This window comes from Anabrus simplex, chromosome 5 (assembly GCF_040414725.1).
Source record: "Anabrus simplex isolate iqAnaSimp1 chromosome 5, ASM4041472v1, whole genome shotgun sequence".
Taxonomy (NCBI): Eukaryota; Metazoa; Arthropoda; class Insecta; order Orthoptera; family Tettigoniidae; genus Anabrus; species Anabrus simplex.
The window spans coordinates 273,946,869-273,966,586 of NC_090269.1; the positions used below are offsets into that span (position 1 = coordinate 273,946,869).

The 19,718-nt window shown below is 37.7% G+C and overlaps 1 protein-coding gene across 1 annotated transcript in view; it reads left to right on the forward strand.

The window, feature by feature from the left end:
• LOC136874829 (pentatricopeptide repeat-containing protein 2, mitochondrial) overlaps positions 1–19,303 on the forward strand; it is a 73,025-nt gene extending 53,722 nt beyond the window's left edge. Inside the window, exons 7-8 of the mRNA XM_067148506.2 lie at positions 9,955–10,062; positions 19,023–19,303. Coding sequence (XP_067004607.1) covers positions 9,955–10,062; positions 19,023–19,184 — 270 coding nt within the window. The 3' untranslated portion in view covers positions 19,185–19,303. The remainder of the gene's footprint in view (positions 1–9,954; positions 10,063–19,022) is intronic.
• Positions 19,304–19,718: the final 415 nt, after the last annotated feature.

Consider the following 19,718-nt stretch of genomic DNA (forward strand, 5'->3'; position numbering starts at 1 on the left):
AGAGAAGAGTAAAACCCTTGTTATGACTAGAGGGGAGAAAGAAGAGAAAGGTCAAATTAGACTTGCAGACAAACCCCTGGAAGTAGTGGAAACATTTAAATACCTGGGGAGTGAAATAATGGAGAATGCCCAACTGGATGCTGAAATTAGTAAGAGGATTCAAGCTGGAAGCTGTTTCTATCATAGTGTAAGAAAGATGTTATGGGACAAAGATGTGCCAATGGAAGCAAAGGAAACTATGTACAAGATGTATTACGTACCCATAACTACTTATGGGGCAGAAACTTGGACAATGACAAAGAAGGATGAGAGTCGAATACAGGCAGCCGAAATGAAGTTCTTGAGGAATATGTTACAGAAGAGTAGAAGAGACAAAATAAGGAATGAGAAAATCCGGGAAGAAATTGGAGTGGAAAAAATGAATGACAGAATTGAGAAGAGCTGACTAAGATGGTTTGGGCACGTAAAGCGAATGAGTGATGAAAGAATGCCAAAAAAGGTGATGGAAGTGCAAATGCAAGGAAGGAGAGGCCATGGTTGACCACGATTGAGATGGACGGACACAATCCAACGCAGTATTATAGGAAGAAACCTGGACTGGGACACAGTGTTGGAGGAGGAGTGGTGGAAAGACCGAAGAAAATGGAGAGGAACCATATTTGCCCCTACCCGGCTACAGCTGGATAAAGGGAAATGATTATGATGATGATATTAATTATTGGGATGGAAGGGTTTCAGTTGGATATAAAGTTGAAGATGTTACTCAGTTTCTTTTTAGCTTCAGATCTAATTTCTTCTTGTTTATCTACTGGCATTTTACTAATGGCTAACTCTGCTTCCACTGTAGTGGTGATGACGTCATTGAGAAGGTTGGAGGAGGGCCAGTTGTGTTTCGGACCCTTGCTCAATATGGATGTCTCAATATCATTTAATGTCACTTTAGAGAGATTAATAACAGGGGAGTGAAACTGAGCAAGTCTGTCAGAGGGAGTGTGTGTTCTTTTGGCTGGAATGGCAGTGAATTTAGAATCTTTTAAGAATTTTAACTTATTCCCTAGAATCTGATGTTTTTGTGATAATGTGGATTGTAGTCTATAATCGACATAAGATTGAAAAATATTCCAGTGAGCGTAAGAAAGAAGGTTAGTTACCTCGAGATGAGTCTCATATAATCTGTTATTAAGAAAATATTTCTTCTTATATAAGAATCTAATTTCATCTTGTAACCAGATTTTATTAGTTCTAGTTTGAGTTTTCCAGTTCACCTAGAGCCACCGGCGAGTGCAGACGTACGGAGTGGAGGGTCCCTGGAGTGGGAGAAGGTAGTGTAAGTGCGGAGTGTTGGAAGTCAGCGAGGTGCTTACAGGCAATGATTGGTACAGAGCAGTACAGGGCGAGCATAGGTGGTTGGGAGGGAAGGAAGAAGAAAGAAGAAGTGAAGACAAGAAGATGCAGAATAGAACTGGATAAAATAGGATACTTTATACTTTCTGCAGCGGTGATTTTGATATTGCTTTGGATTGGGGGAGTAGAACTGAACCCAGGTCCGACTTCCAGAGGAAATATGAGCTGGGAGGACATGGAAACAATCAGAAGAATCGTAAAAGAGGTGGTAGCAAAGACATGTCCCTTCGAACAAATCAAGAACATGATCAAGGAACAAACGAGGGAGTTTGAAAAAATGAAGGGGTGGTTTCAGGAAAAGATAGAAGACACAGCTTCACAGGTGAGAAGAAATGGTGAAGAAGTTTCAGCATTAAGAGAGGAGATAGGGAGATTGGAAGAGGAGATATCGAAACTGAAAGCCGACGTAGTTGTTAACACCCGAAGTCGCAGAAATAAATGCTTATTTATATATGGGGTGCAAGAGGGTAAGAAGGAAGATAAGACGAGTATAGTTTATAAAGTAGTGGACATAATTCAGGGTAAAATGAAAATAAATTTCAGTGAAGTGGACATTGATGATGTGACAAGAGTGGGAAGATTTAGAGGTAATAGGCCTATCAAAGTGCAATTATTTTCTACACTGATGGCTGATATAGTGGTGCGTAATGCAGGTAACGTGCAAGGAGAAAAAATATGGATAAGGAGGGACATAGGAGCTGAAGAGTGGAGGAATGAAAAAACTCTTAAAAAACACATGATACGAGCTAGGCAGCAAGGGTTGAATGCAGTCATCAGAGGACAGGAATTAGTGGTGACAGGCAACAGATGGAGGAGAGTATGGTCGGTGAATAGACTGATGGACCTAGAACGGAGGATGAAACAAGATGAGGAGGCTAAGAGAAGTGTAGTGAATAACGGGGATGACAAACGAGTGGAAGATAATAGGCAAGTGAAAGATAACGAGGGTAGAAGTGTAATTATAGGAAGTAGTACTGAAAAGCGTCAAGAGAGTCAGAGAGAGGTGCTAAGTGGAAGTATGAACAACGGTAAGGAAAGAGCAGTGGACGGGCAATGCAGGAGAGAGGCGGAAGATCAAAGGGGTGATGGGGGAAAGGAGAGTGAGCAACAAGAAGCTGAGAGAGCTGAGTGTAGTGGTGTAGTTAGACAAGATCAGGGTATAAAAGTAAGGCCAATGTTAACCCGTGAGTACCTCGCACAGAATATGAGTTTGAGCGCAGGGAGAGATAGAAGATATACGGACATGATGAGAGGGTTTTGTTACAAGAAGTAAAAAACAATAATATAGCGAGTAAGTAAGTAATTAAGGGCGTGGAGGCTGAAATGTTGTGAAGGAGAAGTGGTACATAAGTTATGATATGTTATAGGGTTGAAATGTGGTGTTGGAGAAGTGGTGGTATAAGATGGTGGATGGCAGTTTGTTGATATTTGGAGCTGGAGGAGTGATGGTAAATGTGGTGTTGGATAAGTGTTGTAATTTGGCTATTTGTAAATTTTGGTTTGGGGGAAGTTGGAGTTTTCGGTAGGTAATTATGATGGGTATTAGGATGAGTATGAGTGTATGGCAAATTGAGCAAATTATGATATGTTATAGGGTTGAAATGTGGTGTTGGAGAAGTGGTGGTATAAGATGGTGGATGGCAGAAGGTGAGTGTATTTGTAGAAGAAGTAGAGGTGGTGGTACTGAGATTGTATTGGTGTCTGGTATAAATGCTGAGGGATGGCAGATGAGTGTGGGTTAGGGCTGAATTGTGGTGTTGGAAGTAGAGGTGGTATATGTTGAAATGTGGTGTTGGAAAGGTATGGAGATGTAGTTATGATATGTTATAGGGTTGAAATGTGGTGTTGGAGAAGTGGTGGTATAAGATGGTGGATGGCAGAAGGTAAGTGTATTTGTGGAAGGAGTAGAGCTGGTATGCTGAAGTGTGGGGTTGGAAGTATTGAAGGCTTAGTATTCAAGTTATGATATGTTATAGGGTTGAAATGTGGTGTCGATGGCTATGTAATTTTTGGAGCTGGAAACAGGTGAGTTTATTATCATTTTGTATTGTATTGGTGACTGGTATAAATGCTGAGTGATGGCAGACGAATGCGTGTTAGGGCTGAAATGTGGTGTTGGAAGTAGAGGTGGTATATGTTGAAATGTGGTGTTGGAAAGGTATGGAGATGTAGTAATGTAACTCGGCTATTGGTAAATTTTGGTTTGGTAGAAGATGGAGTCTTCAGTAGGTAATTATGACGGGTAGGATGAGTATGAGTGTATGGTAAATGCAAGTTATGATATGTTATAGGGTGGAAATGTGGTGTGGGAGAAGTGGTGGTATAAGATGGTGGATGGCAGAAGGGGAGTGTATTTGTGGAAGGAGTAGAGCTGGTATGCTGAAGTGTGGTGTTGGAAGTATTAAATTATGATATGTTATAGGGTTGAAATGTGGTGTTGGAGAAGTGGTGGTATAAGATGGTGGATGGCAGAAGGTGAGTGTATTTGTAGAAGAAGTAGTGGTGGTATATGAGGTAGGGTTGGTGTGGTATTGTTGAAATGTGGTGTTGGAGTATTGCTGGCCAAAATTTTTGGAGGCGTGATTGGTATTTGTTATTCATTGCCGAAATTTCTGGAGATGAGAGGTAATTTTATTATGGAGTGTTATGACGGAATGAAATGAAATGAAGCAATGTTAACGCAGATTGGTAAAAGTTGCGGTATGGTTGATTGGAACGTAATGACGGAATAAGATGGCCGGTTTGGTATGCAATCATGTAATGGCTGGCTTGGAATGCAACCTGGTAATGCTGCTGTTGCAGCTTATGCTGGAGTAGGTCAGGGAACAATAGAGGTGATGAAAATGCTGAAGTAAGAAGGTTGCGTACGTGAGAGTGATAAGCAAGCATGGAGTTGTAACACCAGCAGTAGAATGTAAACATTGACCAGGCTGTTGTGAATTGATGTAGATGGAGTTGGTTCTGGTATAAAACCGGGACGGTATTGTTTATTTCATTTTATGTTATTTAGTATATAGTGGAGAGGGGTGGCTCAGGTTGGACTATTCTTATTAATCTTATTTGTTATTTATTATTATTATTGTGAACATGTATTTGGGGCTGAACGCCTGTTTTGTTCACTAATAAATACAATACAATACAATAGTTTGAGTTTTCATAGTTTGAAAAGAGGATCTGTGTTTCTTAGAATTAACTTTGAGAAATGTAGGTGTCAAATCGTAGGTTATACATAGTTTCAGGAAATCAATATCTTTGCTTAATTTGGCTATTGTAAGCCTTGGACTAACATGTACCATCAAATGTACCAACCAGCTCCTCCCAAATTAGGCCTGCATAAATAACAGGTAAAGTAATTCACACCGTACACGAAAATCACCCCACAGTTCACCAATAACTCATGACATTATCTATTATTCAAACCACCAAGATCGAAATACCACTATAGCATAAACACGCATGCCAGTCGAAATAGCAAGTTTAGAAAGCCAAACTCAGATAAATCCACTCCGAAATAATTCTTACTCGCAATAATACATTATGTATTTGCTCTCTTCATCACTTCCGTTATCTCAGGGCAAACATCATGTGTTATATATTATACATCTTATATCAAATAAAGCTGAAAAAAAGACAAGAAGAAAGTTTTTTCACATTATGATTTAAAATAGGTCACTGACTTGGTTGCCAAGGTCCAGGTCGCACATGGCTTACGGTTCCTCTTCAGTGTCATGGAATATACGGCACTTGGGGTTCGCCAACACATTTAGCAGCACATCTTCATTGCAATTTAGACCTGGTTATGAACCAATGCGTACAATCTTGTCCGGAATGAACCTGAAACTTTCTTTTGTAGGTTTCACTTTCATATAATTATGATTTACTGCTACTAGCTATCACTAATCATTCTATTCAGTTCCAACTTGCAGTTTTAATACCGAAAGCTTTAACTTTTAACAATAACAACAACTGATTGTTCCTCTACTTTTTCAACACAGCAAAATAATGAATAAAAGAATCTGTACTGAATACGCCTTCTCTAATATCTTCAGAGTGTATAGTTTCAATAATTTCGACATGTGATGCCACCAGCATACTGTTGCGGCTTAGAGATTTTCTTCCTTCATGTCCTTCATCACTTTCATTGGGAGATTTTCTTCTTTCATGTCCATCACTTTCATTGGTTTCATCTGATGTAATATGCTAATTACAACATACTGAATATTCTAATTAATACTAAATGACTATTATACACACGATTAAACTACTCTAATAGCTTTAGAGTCCAATTCTCACTGTTTAAACTTTCTGTTCTGTAGTATTTATATTAGTGCCGTCACATATAACTGTACCAGACAAGGCGCCTTTTGAAGCCAAGCACCATGTTTGAGGGGACTTTGCCACGCTCAGTTCCTTGCGTCTACATTCTCGCTGTTTCAGTTGGTATTTCTAATTTGCACCATGGGGAAATGGCACAACACATCAACTGAATGTTTGGTTTTAACACTTTTTTCCCCTCTTCGAATTCACCTCCACCTGTTGTACCCCAGCATTACCAAGTGTAGATAACATGTTTATTCTCCCCCAGTATCTTGCCATGTGAAGGCCAGCGTCTTTTTGTCTTGAGTTATCCACACTCTTGGCAAGTCTTCCTGCTTCATTTTCACCACCTTCATACACTCTGGGAGGCCCTTCCTGTTGACCCTAACAGTGCTACAAGCATCAGTGCCTGAATGCAGTCAGTAAAAGCTATACACTTGTATAAAAATTGTCCATGTCTCTTTTGTTGTAGACCAGACATAAATTCCTTTACTACTTACAAAGACAGCCCATCACGTGGTGCTACTTGTGACTCACATTTGCGAGTGTATATGTTGTATTTCAACAAATAACCTGTATGTGAGTTGCATAATGACCAAAGTTTCACTCCCTGCTTAGAAAATGATTTACTGGGTAGAGATATTGCTTGAACGTTAGCCGACCTTTGAATTTTAGCATGCTTTCATTGACAGAGAGATCTCACTCGCACTCAAAAATATAACTGTAGCAGTCCTTGCTAAAGTCCATAATTGGTCTGATCTTGAAAAGGAGATTATATCCATCAAGGCCTTTTGTTACCTGATTGGCATTATTGTTGAAATGCAGAAATGACTGATTTTATGTGAAAATTTCAAAAATCCAGGAGTAGTGGTCAGCCAAAAACTGTTTCTAAAATAGGATTCGAGGGAGAGTTTGCGACACATTCCCGTACCAATTTCCACAGCAATGAGCACCTTAATATCCTCTGGTCGTACATCAGTCCATCTCCAGCAGTGGCTGTGCAGAGAAAATCTCACAGTTGTGTCCGTTTTCAATAAGATATAATCATTGGTCTCGCAAGCAGCATGTTCATAAATTGCTTCAGGGAATAATTTGGTAAAACACTCAGATGGTGAAAACCCTTCGATAGTTTTCACTCCACAAAATTAGGTACATTATTTAAAGCAGTATCTGACTCTTTCATTACATCTCAGACTTCTTTCCATGCACCAGACACAACGAACCTAGGACTATCCATAGCCTCACCACACTCACTGTTAGTCTCACTACTGCTGTCATCACTATCACCAATTTCCAACTCTGAACCACTATTCACATCACAGGGAAAATCGTCATCATCTTCCTCCGTGAAATAATGTTGTCCTCGGGTTTCCTTTTCTCCAGCTGCGCACTCATTATGTCCAGAAGTCACCTTGTGCAGTGTAAATTACAATTTTAAACCTTATATTAAAATATACTCGCTTCCACACTCAAACGACGTACCAACAATACACTAGCAGGCGGGGTGAATGACGTGTCCCGGCGTAACTCACGCTATTTAAAACTGACCTCCTTTGGTCCACCACTAGGCAGCAATATGCCGTAGAGCAGTGCAAATGCTGTCTTCCCTCCTTTTCAACTCAAGTTGAATGTGGCATCACATGGTAATAACATTCTGAAGCCATGGACTATAGTCAAATACGTCAGCGAGCAGAGTGCAATCGCCGTTCAACTAAAGTCAAACGTGCGACAGGCTTCGGCAGCCGGCACATTTCTTATGCTTGCCACTGGATGGGGGCTTCATTAATTTCATTCCTGACCCGGTCAGATGATTGGGAACAGGCTGTGGATTTTCATTTTCATATTCTTAACTCATTGGGCCTGAGCCACGGAACCGTTCCGTGCTTCGTCTTTGTGAACCAAATGCCGGACCATGGAACTGTTCCATTGTCTCACTTTACTACGTAATTCAACTTTTCCTCAAGAGATGTCAGAGTGAGTTGCATTTGTCAGAGTGAGTTGCATTTGTGATTTATGTAGGGACTCTTTCTTTGCAATGTTATATGCTCTTTGCTAATACTGTATATATCGATAGAGTGCTTGCTTGGTAATATTAGTTTGAAGTGGGCTATATCTATACTATTGAGATTCACTTGTGAACAAGATGGCTGCCAGTAAACAACTGCAATATTTACTGATATATAACCCCTTTTAGAAAGTAATGTTGATTAGGAATATAATTTTTTCAGTGAAATTAGTAGTAATATTAGTAATAGTTTGAGCAATGCTCCTGAAGAACAAATAGATGTGGAAATTAAAGAGGAAGTGCAAGGAGAAGACTGTTACAGCTCAGCAGGCGGACTGTGTACAGACCCGTGTTGCTATTAAAATAAAATGTTTTTAATGTATTCCTTGTTCTGCAGTTTGTGGTATAAAAGCCATTTATTTTCATGTATATTTAAATCCTTAATGTTCTTGTAAGTAAAATTTCTCATGATATGATGTGACACTATATTTCCTCCAAAATAATCCCAGCCCCAATGCAGTTTCAATCCAACAAATATGCAGGGCTCAATGGGTTAAGCATTCGTCACTCTTTCTACCACAATACCTAATATCACTTTGATTAGGGTCCCATTAAAAATCATCCATTAATGATTGTAAATGTTCTGGTTTTGTAAATTAATGCAATTACTACTACAATCCAAGCAAATGGAAATCATTTCTGAATCTTGTGATTTATTTTTTCTCTAGTGGTTTAATGTCGCACTAACACATCAAAGGTTTTCGGCAGTGCAAGGATGGGAAAGAGCTGGGATTAGGAAGGTAACAACTGTGGCCTTAATTATGGTACAGTCCCAGCATTTGACTGGTGTGAAAATGGGAAATCACTGAAAATCATCTTCAGGGTTGCCCACCATCTCCCAAATCCAAACTAACAGCTATGCGACCCTAACTGCATGGCAAACTTGCTCAGTAAATCATGCAGTGTTTCAAATTTAGTCTGCCAGTCATTTAATTTATTCATTGTATTCATTTTAATTATTGTTTCCTGTAATTTCACATCTGTAATATAGATGAAGCTCTGTTATGCATTTTCAAAGGGAAAATGTATAAATGAGAAAACATAAGAGTGAATTTTCTTATGGAACTGAAACTATCATATGTTATTAATAATATTATCACTGTAAAAGAAAGCAATAAATGAAATAAACACACAGAGTAGTATTTAGAGTACAGTACTGTACTTGCAGTACTTGCATACAGGCAGAGTACTGGTGCTTTACACTGGTTTTAAAAGATTCATCAAGTTTTCTTTGCTGCTTTGTTTTTCCACGCAATCATACACTAATCAGTTATAGACATATGCACAGCGATAATGTGTTCCATAAATACATGTAGTGTCAGCAACTACTGTCGCCTCGCATAATGCATTGAAGGCAGCACCCCTTTTATCCACAGGTAGTATCAGAAAGGTTATCTCAAAAGAGTCCATTTATTGAATTTGATGGAATTAGATGTAGTCAATTTTCTCTCTGTGACTCTCATATCCTCAGTACTGTATAGCATTTAAATGAGATAGAAAATTAATATGTTTCATTTATAGGGACCAGAGAATTGTGACGTATTAATGAGAAAATGCATAACTGAAAAACATATAATTGGGCTAAAGATTAATGGACGAAGTTCTCTGCCTAAAAATTTAAGCGATTAATTGCAAAAAATTTAAAAGTGAATAATGTATAAATGAAGTTCAACAGTAATTGGTTTTCTGTTTCAACTGTTCTTCCCCAGAATTTCATATTTTATCCTCCTGAGAAAAGCTCTAATGCCTCATCCAAAACCGGGCGAGCTGGCCGTGCAGTTAGGGGCGTACGGCTGTGAGCTTGCATCCGGGAGATAGTAGATTTGAACCCCACTGTCGGCAGCCCTGAATATGGTTTTCTGTGGTTTCCCATTTTCACACCAGGCAAACACTGGGGCTGTACCTTAATTGAGGCCACAGCCGCTTCCTTCCAACTCCTAGGCCTTTCCTATCCCATCATCGCCACCGGTCTATGTCAGTGCAATGTAAAGCCACTAGCAAAAAGTCTTGTCCAAAATGTTCATTTCCAAGATTCCAAAATATCATTTTAAACAAAAACAAACTTTTCTCTCAGATGTTTGTTTTTCTTCCATGACTCGCCCAGGCAATGATCAGAATGATGCATTATGTTGTTGATTGCTGCCACAATAAATATCTCTCTTCTCTAGGTGCAGAGGGTGAAGGAAGCAGTACAGAGACTTGAAAATAAGAATGCCCTGTATGAATTTGAGCAGTTGGAAAAGCTCTTGACAAACCAAGGACACATATGTGATAATGTAAGTTTTCTCTTATTGGCATGTGGTGATGTAAGTTTTCTTATACAGTGAAACCTCATTAGTAACTCCTCATTAAGACATTTTCTCACTTAAGACGACATAAATTTGAAGTACCGATTCCTATCATATTAAATCTATATAAAAATACCTCACTTATCGCGTCACAAATTTTTTCTGTTACCAGTTAATATAATCACAATTTTCCTAACCCTAAATATGTTCTTTGTCATTCCTTGTGAATGGAACATGATTTCCAACAAAGGTAAGAGCCCTTGCCACAGGAGGCAGGTCGGGGAAACTTATGCAATAATGAGAAAAGTCCTTGAATTCCTGAACTTTGCAGGGTAAGTTGCACCTTCAGGGAGCAAGCCGTTAGAAGTTAAAATGTTATGATTTGAATGGTAGCAAAGAACATAATTATGGCAGTGCAGTTTTACATGTGATTTGACGTCTTTATCTTTAATGTATACAGTATATGGTAGGAGTTGAGAAAAGTGAATCCAAACTCTCGTGGGTATAAAATTATGAAATTATTTCAAGGCAGTAAACTACCTCAGTAGGTAAGCTATTGATTTCTACCATCCTCATATTAATGAATATTTACTATGGTTGGAAACATAACCTAAATTTTTAGGCAATGGTATTTAAACAGAAGGAATTAGGATTGTTCTGTTTCAGAATCAATTGCCAGTCAAACTAATTATCAAGATATTGGCAATGAAGAGGAAACAAATTTACTTAGAGGAAAATTTATACTTGAGCAGTGATAGTGTAAGTTCTATAGAAAGTTGTGCAGTTTTAGAAGAGAGTGAACATGGCCAAAGGAAAGTAAATTATTACACAGCACGGTAAAAAACGTGAAGTAAATGCCGTTGATTGGGAATGTAGCTCCTGGGAAAGAATATGTAAGAAAGGTAAAGTTGTTCGTGCTAAAATACTGAAGCCTCCTTGTGTATATAGAATGAAATGCTCAGAAAAATTACCTGAAAATGAAAGAAGATTTTTTATTCATACTGGTGTGATAAAATTTGTCCAGATAGGTATATGAAAAAAGCCATTTATTTTTGCATGTGTTGAGAGCCATTGTACAGTGCTTTCAAAAAAAAAAAAAAAAAAAAAAAAAAAGAGAACTAAACTCAAATAAGTTTAAAGAAAATACCCTATGCTACTTTTTAACTGCAAATAGTGCACAAGTTAAGGTGTGCAAGGTTATGTTTTAAACACTTCTTACAGTTAACATTTAGAACAGTATCGAGCCAGGAAGAATAGTTAAGAAAGATCAAAGGGGTAGGCAAATTCCAGTCATAAAACCCCTGTTGAAACCATTGAAAGTATTAAAAGATATATGTCTTCTTTCCCACAATATGAAAATTACTACAGTAGGCAAAAGAGAACTGGGAAATATTTAGGACTGGAATTGAACATAAAAATAAATATATGTATATACTCTATAAATAGACGACTGCATTTTGTTTCAAATCACGCTTTTACTTAGACCTTTAATAAGCATTCAAACCATCTGAAATAGACATCTGTGATACACGTGATTTTTTTCTATCCAAGGCTGAAAGGTAATCTGACTTCGGTAGAAAAAGAATCTGTTGTGACTGAGCAGAATCAGAAACAAGATATAATGTCAAAAGTAATGATACTAATATGGTAAGAGGTACACCAACTCACAAACGTGTGACAACCCCACTCATATAAAATTGTATTTGATTTTACACACACACACAAAAATAATCTTTGGGCCTTAAATATGATGCATCATATTCCTCAGTTCACTGTATTATGTGGGATGAGTCGAAAGGGAGCCGTAGCAGAACTGAAATTGCATCAGCAATTTTGAAATGGGCAGATTGTGTCAAACCTGACAGTGACGTGGAAGAAATATCACTTTGGACAGACAGTTGTTACAAACAGAATTAAAATGTGAATTTTATAATGTGGTGGGGACTTTTATGTTTCTCGTTATTGCATAGGTGTCCACAAATTAAGACCATAATTCAGAAGATTTTACTAAAAGGGCATACACGTATGAAGGCTGACAGTGTTCATGCTGTGACAGAAAGGAAACAGAAGAAAGTGAATGCAATAATATGAGGATTTTAACACCGTGGGACTAACAACAACTGATAAGACTAACTTCCAGCAAACACACTGTTCATAATATGGAACTTCAAGATTTTAAAAGTTTCACCTTTCCGTATATCAAAACTACTCTGCACACCCTCCCCTTATCTTATTCATAGGAAGAAGGATATTGACTAACAGCAATGTCTTCTATCAAAATGTGTACATTTACAAGTGAAACAGAAAAATATTGGAATTATGTATTTAAAAACATATTTTAATAGTGAGAACGAAAAGGTTGACAGTAAATTTGAAACAAGTCTGTGTCTACTTCCCAGCAGCAATATGATGCCCTATGTCCCTTCAGTTTGCCATGACTTTTATAAAAATTTAGAAAATGTAAGTAATACAAACAAAAGAGACTATCCAGAAGAAGACATGAACTAGGTTTAGGAATAGATGTAACATTTATGTTCTTACAGTAAGTCATATCACAGTGTGCATAATGTTCCGTTTATGTAATGTTTTTTAATTAAATTAATTGTGTTTGAGTAATGTGTTTCTGGTTACTGTATTTACTGTATTACTGTAAGTCCAATAATACTGCCTTGAGGAATTCCCCTCTTAATTATTACAGGGTCAGATAAAGCTTCACCTACTCTAATTCTCTGAGATCTATTTACTAGAAATATAGCAACCCATTCAATCACTCTTTTATTTTGTCCAATTGCACTCATTTTTGCCAGTAGTCGCCCATGATCAACCCTATCAAATGCCTTAGACAGGTCAATCGCGATACAGTGCATTTGACCTCCTGAATCCAAGATATCTGCTATATCTTGCTGGAATCCTACAAATTGAACTTCAGTGGAATAACCTCTCCTAAACCTGAACTGCCTCTTATTGAACCAGTTATTAATTTTGCAAACATGACTAATATAATCAGTAGGGCCTGGATTATTTTAAAATGCATATGCAAATGCATATTTTGAATGTTAGTGCATATACAGATATATTTTTCTCTTATGTGTGATCTGTTATCTAAGATTTCTGAATGAAATAAAAATCTAATGAACTCTATGTGCTGTACATCCCTTGGCAACACGAGAAGCCTTCCCTGATGAAGGAAAATGCTTTCAGTGTCACAATACAAGCAGGTATACGGGTAATGATCCTTTTCACAACTATTTCCTTCTTTCTGACGTTCCTTCCTCCTTACAGTAGCCTCCCAAGGTTTGATTAAACAAGTGTGTTCATCTGTTAACTTGCTCTTTGTCTATTGCAGATTTTTATGAAATTTAAATGTAAAAATGCCTAAGGATATGAGCTCTAGGTCTTTTTAAATTAAACTGTGAATATCAGGCAATAGTCACTATACAAGTGAGGGTAATGTAGTGTACTGCCAAGTGTGAGACGAGTGTAAAATGCAATAAAAAATTTCAAACTGAAGAGCATTCGAAAACAACTTCACATCTCAGACCAAAAGAACAGAGTTAGAATACGCAACACTACTTTTAACCGACGTGGAAACTCAGCGTGAAGTTAGTACATTTTCCGCTGATATTTGTAAAACTTTTGTGTGAAGGTTGAATAATCCACATCTGCACTAGTTTCTTGAAAAGTATTGTGCTAATCAAAGGACACCAGATGAATCTACCCATAGGAAGATCTATTTACTTTCAATGCACGCTTCTGTCGTGGATTCGATACAATCTGATATAGGAGAGAACTTTATCTGGACATCGGTAGATGAAACAACCGATTCGTGTAGTTGATACATTGCGAACTTCATAGTGGGTAAATTATGTCTAGAAGAATCCAGCAAACCTCATTTACTTTCATGCAAAGTGCTAGAAAAATCCATCCACAAGATTTGTTAATGATTTCCTGCGACTTCTGTGGCCTAGTGAATCGGAGAGTGATTGTTACAAAGTGCACCTTTCAGTCACAGATGCAGCTTCGTATATGATGAAAGCTGGTCAGACTCTTCGAGTATTTTTTCCAAATCGCATTAATGTCACGTTTAGCCCATGGATTGCTGATAAGGTACGAACTCTTTTTCCATCTGTCAATAAAGTATTTTCAAGTGGGAAAAAATCTATTCCTAAAAGCACCAGCTCGTGTACAGTTGTACAAAACTCATCTGCCTCAGGTATCTCTTCAGCCGGAACCTGTTCTAACAAGATGGGGGACTTGGTTATTCGCAGTATCGTTCTACCAGGAGAACTTTAATCAAGTAAAAGATGTAGTTAAAAGTATTGATGATAGTCATACTGCGTGTGCTCGTGAAGCAAAGTGCGCATTTGAATCTGAAACTGTATATAAAAATATCAGTTCCGTACATGTGCATGATTCGTCACTTTCGAAGACCTAGAAACTCGCAGTGCACCCCAACACGAATCCCTTCGGTTAATTCAAAACACCCGTTAGTTCTTTAAATGGTGTCCGTGGTGACTCTATAGAAAAAGTTAAAAGAAAACTCAGTATGGTGTTGGACTCAAACCCAGGACTGAAGAAGATTCAATCCATAAGCAACTACATAAGTGGAATAAGCAGTCCTTGCCAGAAGAATGTTCTGAGCAGTCATTGCCAGTGTACAAGTATTGCCCAGTTACGTCCATCTACGTAGAACAATAATTTCCAGCGTATAAATTAATTCTCTCTGACAGTAGAAAGTCATTGGTCCCTGAAAACATTGAAAAAACTGCACATAACCTACTGCCATGCATCATTTGCTAGGAATGAAACATGTTTATCAATTTAACACTGAGTTGAAATTAAATAATGTGTTGGTAAGTGTATTTTGTTTCATTTTTAGTGCATATGTCCATGCATATTTTTTGGAGTTTTTAGTGCATGTGAATCTGGGCCTAATAATGGCATAATTCAACTAAAATATTATAAGGCATGTGGTGAAGACTAGTCTTTGGAGAAATCTGGAAAAATTCAGGGAAACCAGCAATCATAAATTTACAACAACATGTAGTTAAAATGTGAATCACAGAAAACCCCAGAATATTGGACCTCAGGCGTAACCCATCCATTATTCAAAAAAGGAGATAAAACTAATCCAGACAATTGCAGAGGAATAACCCTTTTGGATTGCACTTACAAAATTTTCTCCCACATAATTTACAATAAGATAAAAAAACATTCTGGAACCACAACTTACCAAGGAGGATTTTGCCAATACAGAAGTTGCCCAGACCAAATTCTCAGCCTGAAAACTAATAATGGAATACTGCAAATACAGAAATAAACAGCTGTTTATTTTATTCATAGATTTCAAAAAGGCTTATGATTGTATACACAGACCCACTCTTTTAAAAATCCTCAGATCATATGACCTCCTTCCTAAATTAACAAAAATTATTGAACTAACTTTAACCCACACAGTTTCAAAGGTTAAGTTCAGGGGAGAAATGTCAAATGCTTTTTACAATAAATACAGGCCTCAAGCTCGTCAGTATGGTTCTAGATTACATCATGAAAATTTGGCAAAAAGAAAATCCACCTAAAATCAAAATTGGAGCAAAACCCTCAATAAAGACAAACTGCCTAGCGTTTACAGATGATATAGCTCTTGTAGCCCTTGACATGGAAGAAGCCTGTGCTCAGATCACCAGTCTCCATAAAATTGCATTAAAAATAGGATTACAAATATCCTTTGAGAAAACTGAGATCATGCCACTGAAACCCCTTGACATAAACAAAGTCATCATAAATGATCAAAAAATTAACATAGTCCTACAATTTAAATACCTTGGAGAAATCATTATGCATAACTTAAGCGAGGAAGCAAATTGGATAAATGGAACCAACAAAACGTAAAAAGCACAATTTCTAACCTGATCAACTTACAACAAAAATGCTTGTCAATAGACACTTCAGATCCAACATTGCAAAACTGTAACTTTGCCCGAAGCCACTTAGGCTTGCGAAACCTTATTCCAAAGTAAAAATTAAAGAAGAACTGAACAGCTCCTCAAAACTGAAAGAAGAATTATTAGAACTTGCATAAATAAAAAGTACCATGTTGAAGGAGTCTGGAGAATCCTCCCCAATGAAACTGTCCATCGAGAGATTGACCTAGTTACCAGCACGATGAAGAAAAAAAGCATCTCTTATTTCTTTCACATCTTACGATTACTGGAAAAATGAATTTTACGACAACTAGTGATTAGAAATCTGGGAAAGAAGACAGGAGGGCATTGGATCAAAGAAATTCAAGAGGATCTCAAAATATTTGGACTTAAAATTACAGATGCAGAGAACAAGATAAAATTACCACCCTTCTTAAGAAACACAAATTTTCTACTGAAATGATGCACAGGAGGCCTGTAGAGATTTCAGACGAATTAAGAACACTGCGATCAGAACAAATGAAGAAGTACTGGGCAGATAAGAAGAATAAAACAGTACAACCTTCAAAGAAAAGGTGTACATGGAGACTCAAGTGGTCCAGTGTGGCCAATAAAGTTAATAATAATAATAATAATAATAATAATTAGTCACCTCCTCTATCTGGACATTATCCTTGTAACCAACAGTCTTTACATACTGCTGACTGAATACTTCTGCCTTTTGAAAATATTCACATGCACACTCCCCTTGTTCATTAATGATTCATGGAATGTCCTTCTTCGAACCTGTTTCTGTCTTAAAGTACCTGTAATACCCTTCCATTTTTCACTAAAATTTTTATGACTGCCAATTATGCTTGCCATCATGTTATCCTTCACTGTACTTGATAGCATGATATCATCTTTATATTTGGTGTGTTTGTTCCACTCTAAATTGTTATGTTAAGCTTATGTTCTACATAGAAGGTGAGGTACTAGTCCTCCTACCCAGTTGTATCCCCCACCCAAAGTTTTACGCTCCAAGACTCTGCCACTGAGACAGTAGAGGTGAGATGCTTCGCTGAGTTCGAGGGAAAAACCTGCCCTGGAGGGTAAACAGATTAAGAAAGAAAGAAAGAAAGAAAGAAAATATTTCAGTTGTAAACCTCTACTTTCACAGGAAATGAATCAGATTTCAAAATACTGATTTTTAATTTTCATCCACTCTGTGACAAGATACCACTGGCGTTCTAACTCCTCGTTCGGTAATTAAATTATCATTTAAATTTTAGCAATATAAATTATTGAAAGTTCACGACTGATACAGCATTGCAACAAAACAACTTTCCACAATACGTAATTTAATGGACTTATAAATGCCACAATGAAATGAGACCGTAGTTCAGTCACAAGAAAAGATAAAAGGAACAAACGAACTTACCTCCTTACAGTAAGCTTGGCAAAAGACTACCCTTCCTTCCGTTGTGAAATTGGCATCACCTGTGATCCACCGCTTTGGCCAGTAGGACTTCAACGATTTTTCTTTGCAATTACAACTTTTTTTTGCGTCACTCAGTCACAGATAGCTATTATGGTGACAATGGGATTGGAAAGGCCTAGGAGTGGGAAGGAAGCGACCGTTACATTAATTAAGATACAGCCCCAGCATTTGCCTGTTATAAAAGTGGGGAAACCACGGAAAACCATCCTCAGGGCTGCCCACAGTAGGGCTCGAACCCACTGTCTCCCGGATGCAAGCTCATAGCTGCGCGCCCCTAAGCGCACAGCCAACTTGCCCGGTGATTTTTCTTTGGGCATTGCCACAGACCCATTTCATCTTCATAATAAATCAAAACACGTTCTGAAGATAAAGCGTACGCGTACAACAGTTCACATCGAGAAGGAGGTATAAGGGGTATGGGTTTTGCAACGTAGTTCGACGTTGTCAAATTGTTCCTTGTTTCTCCTGACGGAAATTTACCAAGAACTATTTCTGGTGAATTCTGAGAATTCCCATTTTTGTTCATGGCGTAAGCAGATCTTGAGAAATGAGAAGATAATTCTGTCGAGCACAGTAGTTACTGGAAGAAAATTGGCTTCTTTAAAATATATTAAAAAGGCATCAAATAGGCAAATTTACTCAAAATAGGCACAAACCCCTGAAATAGGCATTTATAGTACCACATCGATTTACAATAATAGTTGAAATATTGCACTTTATATATACATTAAAATTGCCTACTGATAAGGTATAAAAAGCCGATCTGAAAATGAAGTCCAGATGCTTCTAGTGAATTCTATCATTCCATTACGTCTTCTGTCAAATATTGAATATATGTTATGTACATCATTGGCGCAGAGGGTGTCTATCTTACTTAAAGTCCAGTATTTATGATTCAGAAAATGTATGCAGGCTGAATATAGCGACTTCTTATCATACAAAGAGTTCTGCATATGATGAGAGGCGAATTTCCCAATCCAAGATAGAACCAATGGAACCTGATGATGAGAATAGAAAATTAAATTAACGCGAGGTTCTTTAAAATAGGGAGGAAAACGAAGAAAAAGAGTACTCCCCTTATGCAGCAATGTGATCGACCTGGCCGGTAGTGTGCAACTGGGTGAAGACTGTCAATTTCCGTTGAGACAGTCTTGAAGGTTGAGCAAACCATGCGTGAAGACCAGGCAAATGTTGGGACTGTATCTTAGTTAACCCGGTCTAGAAAGCCAAGCATAACAGCCGAGAGGATTCATTGTGCTGACCACACGACACCTCGTAATCTGCAGGCCTTCGGGCTGAGCAGCAGTCGCTTGGTAGCCAAGGCCCTTCAAGGGCTGTAGTGCCATGTGGTTTGGTTTGGTTTGGTATCTTAATTAAGGCCTCGGCTGCTACCTTCCCAATCCTAGCCCTTTTAATAAAATAATAATACCCTTATCATAAGTTAATCTGCTATTTGACTATTTCAAAGTGTTACTCCATGTTTTTATATATATATATAATACAGTTTACTTTTGAGTTTATCTGTTGTATTTTTGTTCTTTCAGACATTGGACAGCCAGTTATGTGCTGAGATCTCCAGCTATGACAAGAAAATGAATAACATGCGTAGCAGAGACCAAAGATTTTTGGCTGCCAGTTTTAACAGACAGAAAGCTACTGCGCGAGGAAGAAGTTATGCTCGTCCAGGTCTCGAAGACATGTACTAGTGAAGTTAGTGTTGTTTAATTAGTTCTCATTTGTATTGCTGTACTGTGTATAGAATGGTTATGTGATTATCATAAATTTTCAGTTACTACAATATAAAAGTTACTGTATTAAAAGTAAACTTCCTGTATTTTTTGAGACCTGGTACCTTAATCGAGGCCATGGTTGCTTCCTTCCCAATCCAAGCCAATTCCTACTCCTATCATCTCCAAGAAAAACTGTCTGAACTTGTGCGATGTTAAATCATCTCCACCAAGTAGGTTGATTGCGTTGTCCGGACTGTGTAGTTGTTACCTTGCATTTGGGAGATTGTGAGTTTGAACCCCAAATATTGACAACTCTGAAAATATTTTTCTGTGATTTCCCATTTTCCCATCCGTCATTGCCAAATAAAGGTTTCTTAGTTGGTGCAACGTTAAAACCGCTAGAAAAACAAACTAGTATGAAAAACAAAGTTAAGTTCATCAGCAACTACATATGAGGAAAAATATATAACAGAATCTTCGAAAGCATAATACTTATTACGTTTCATTGAT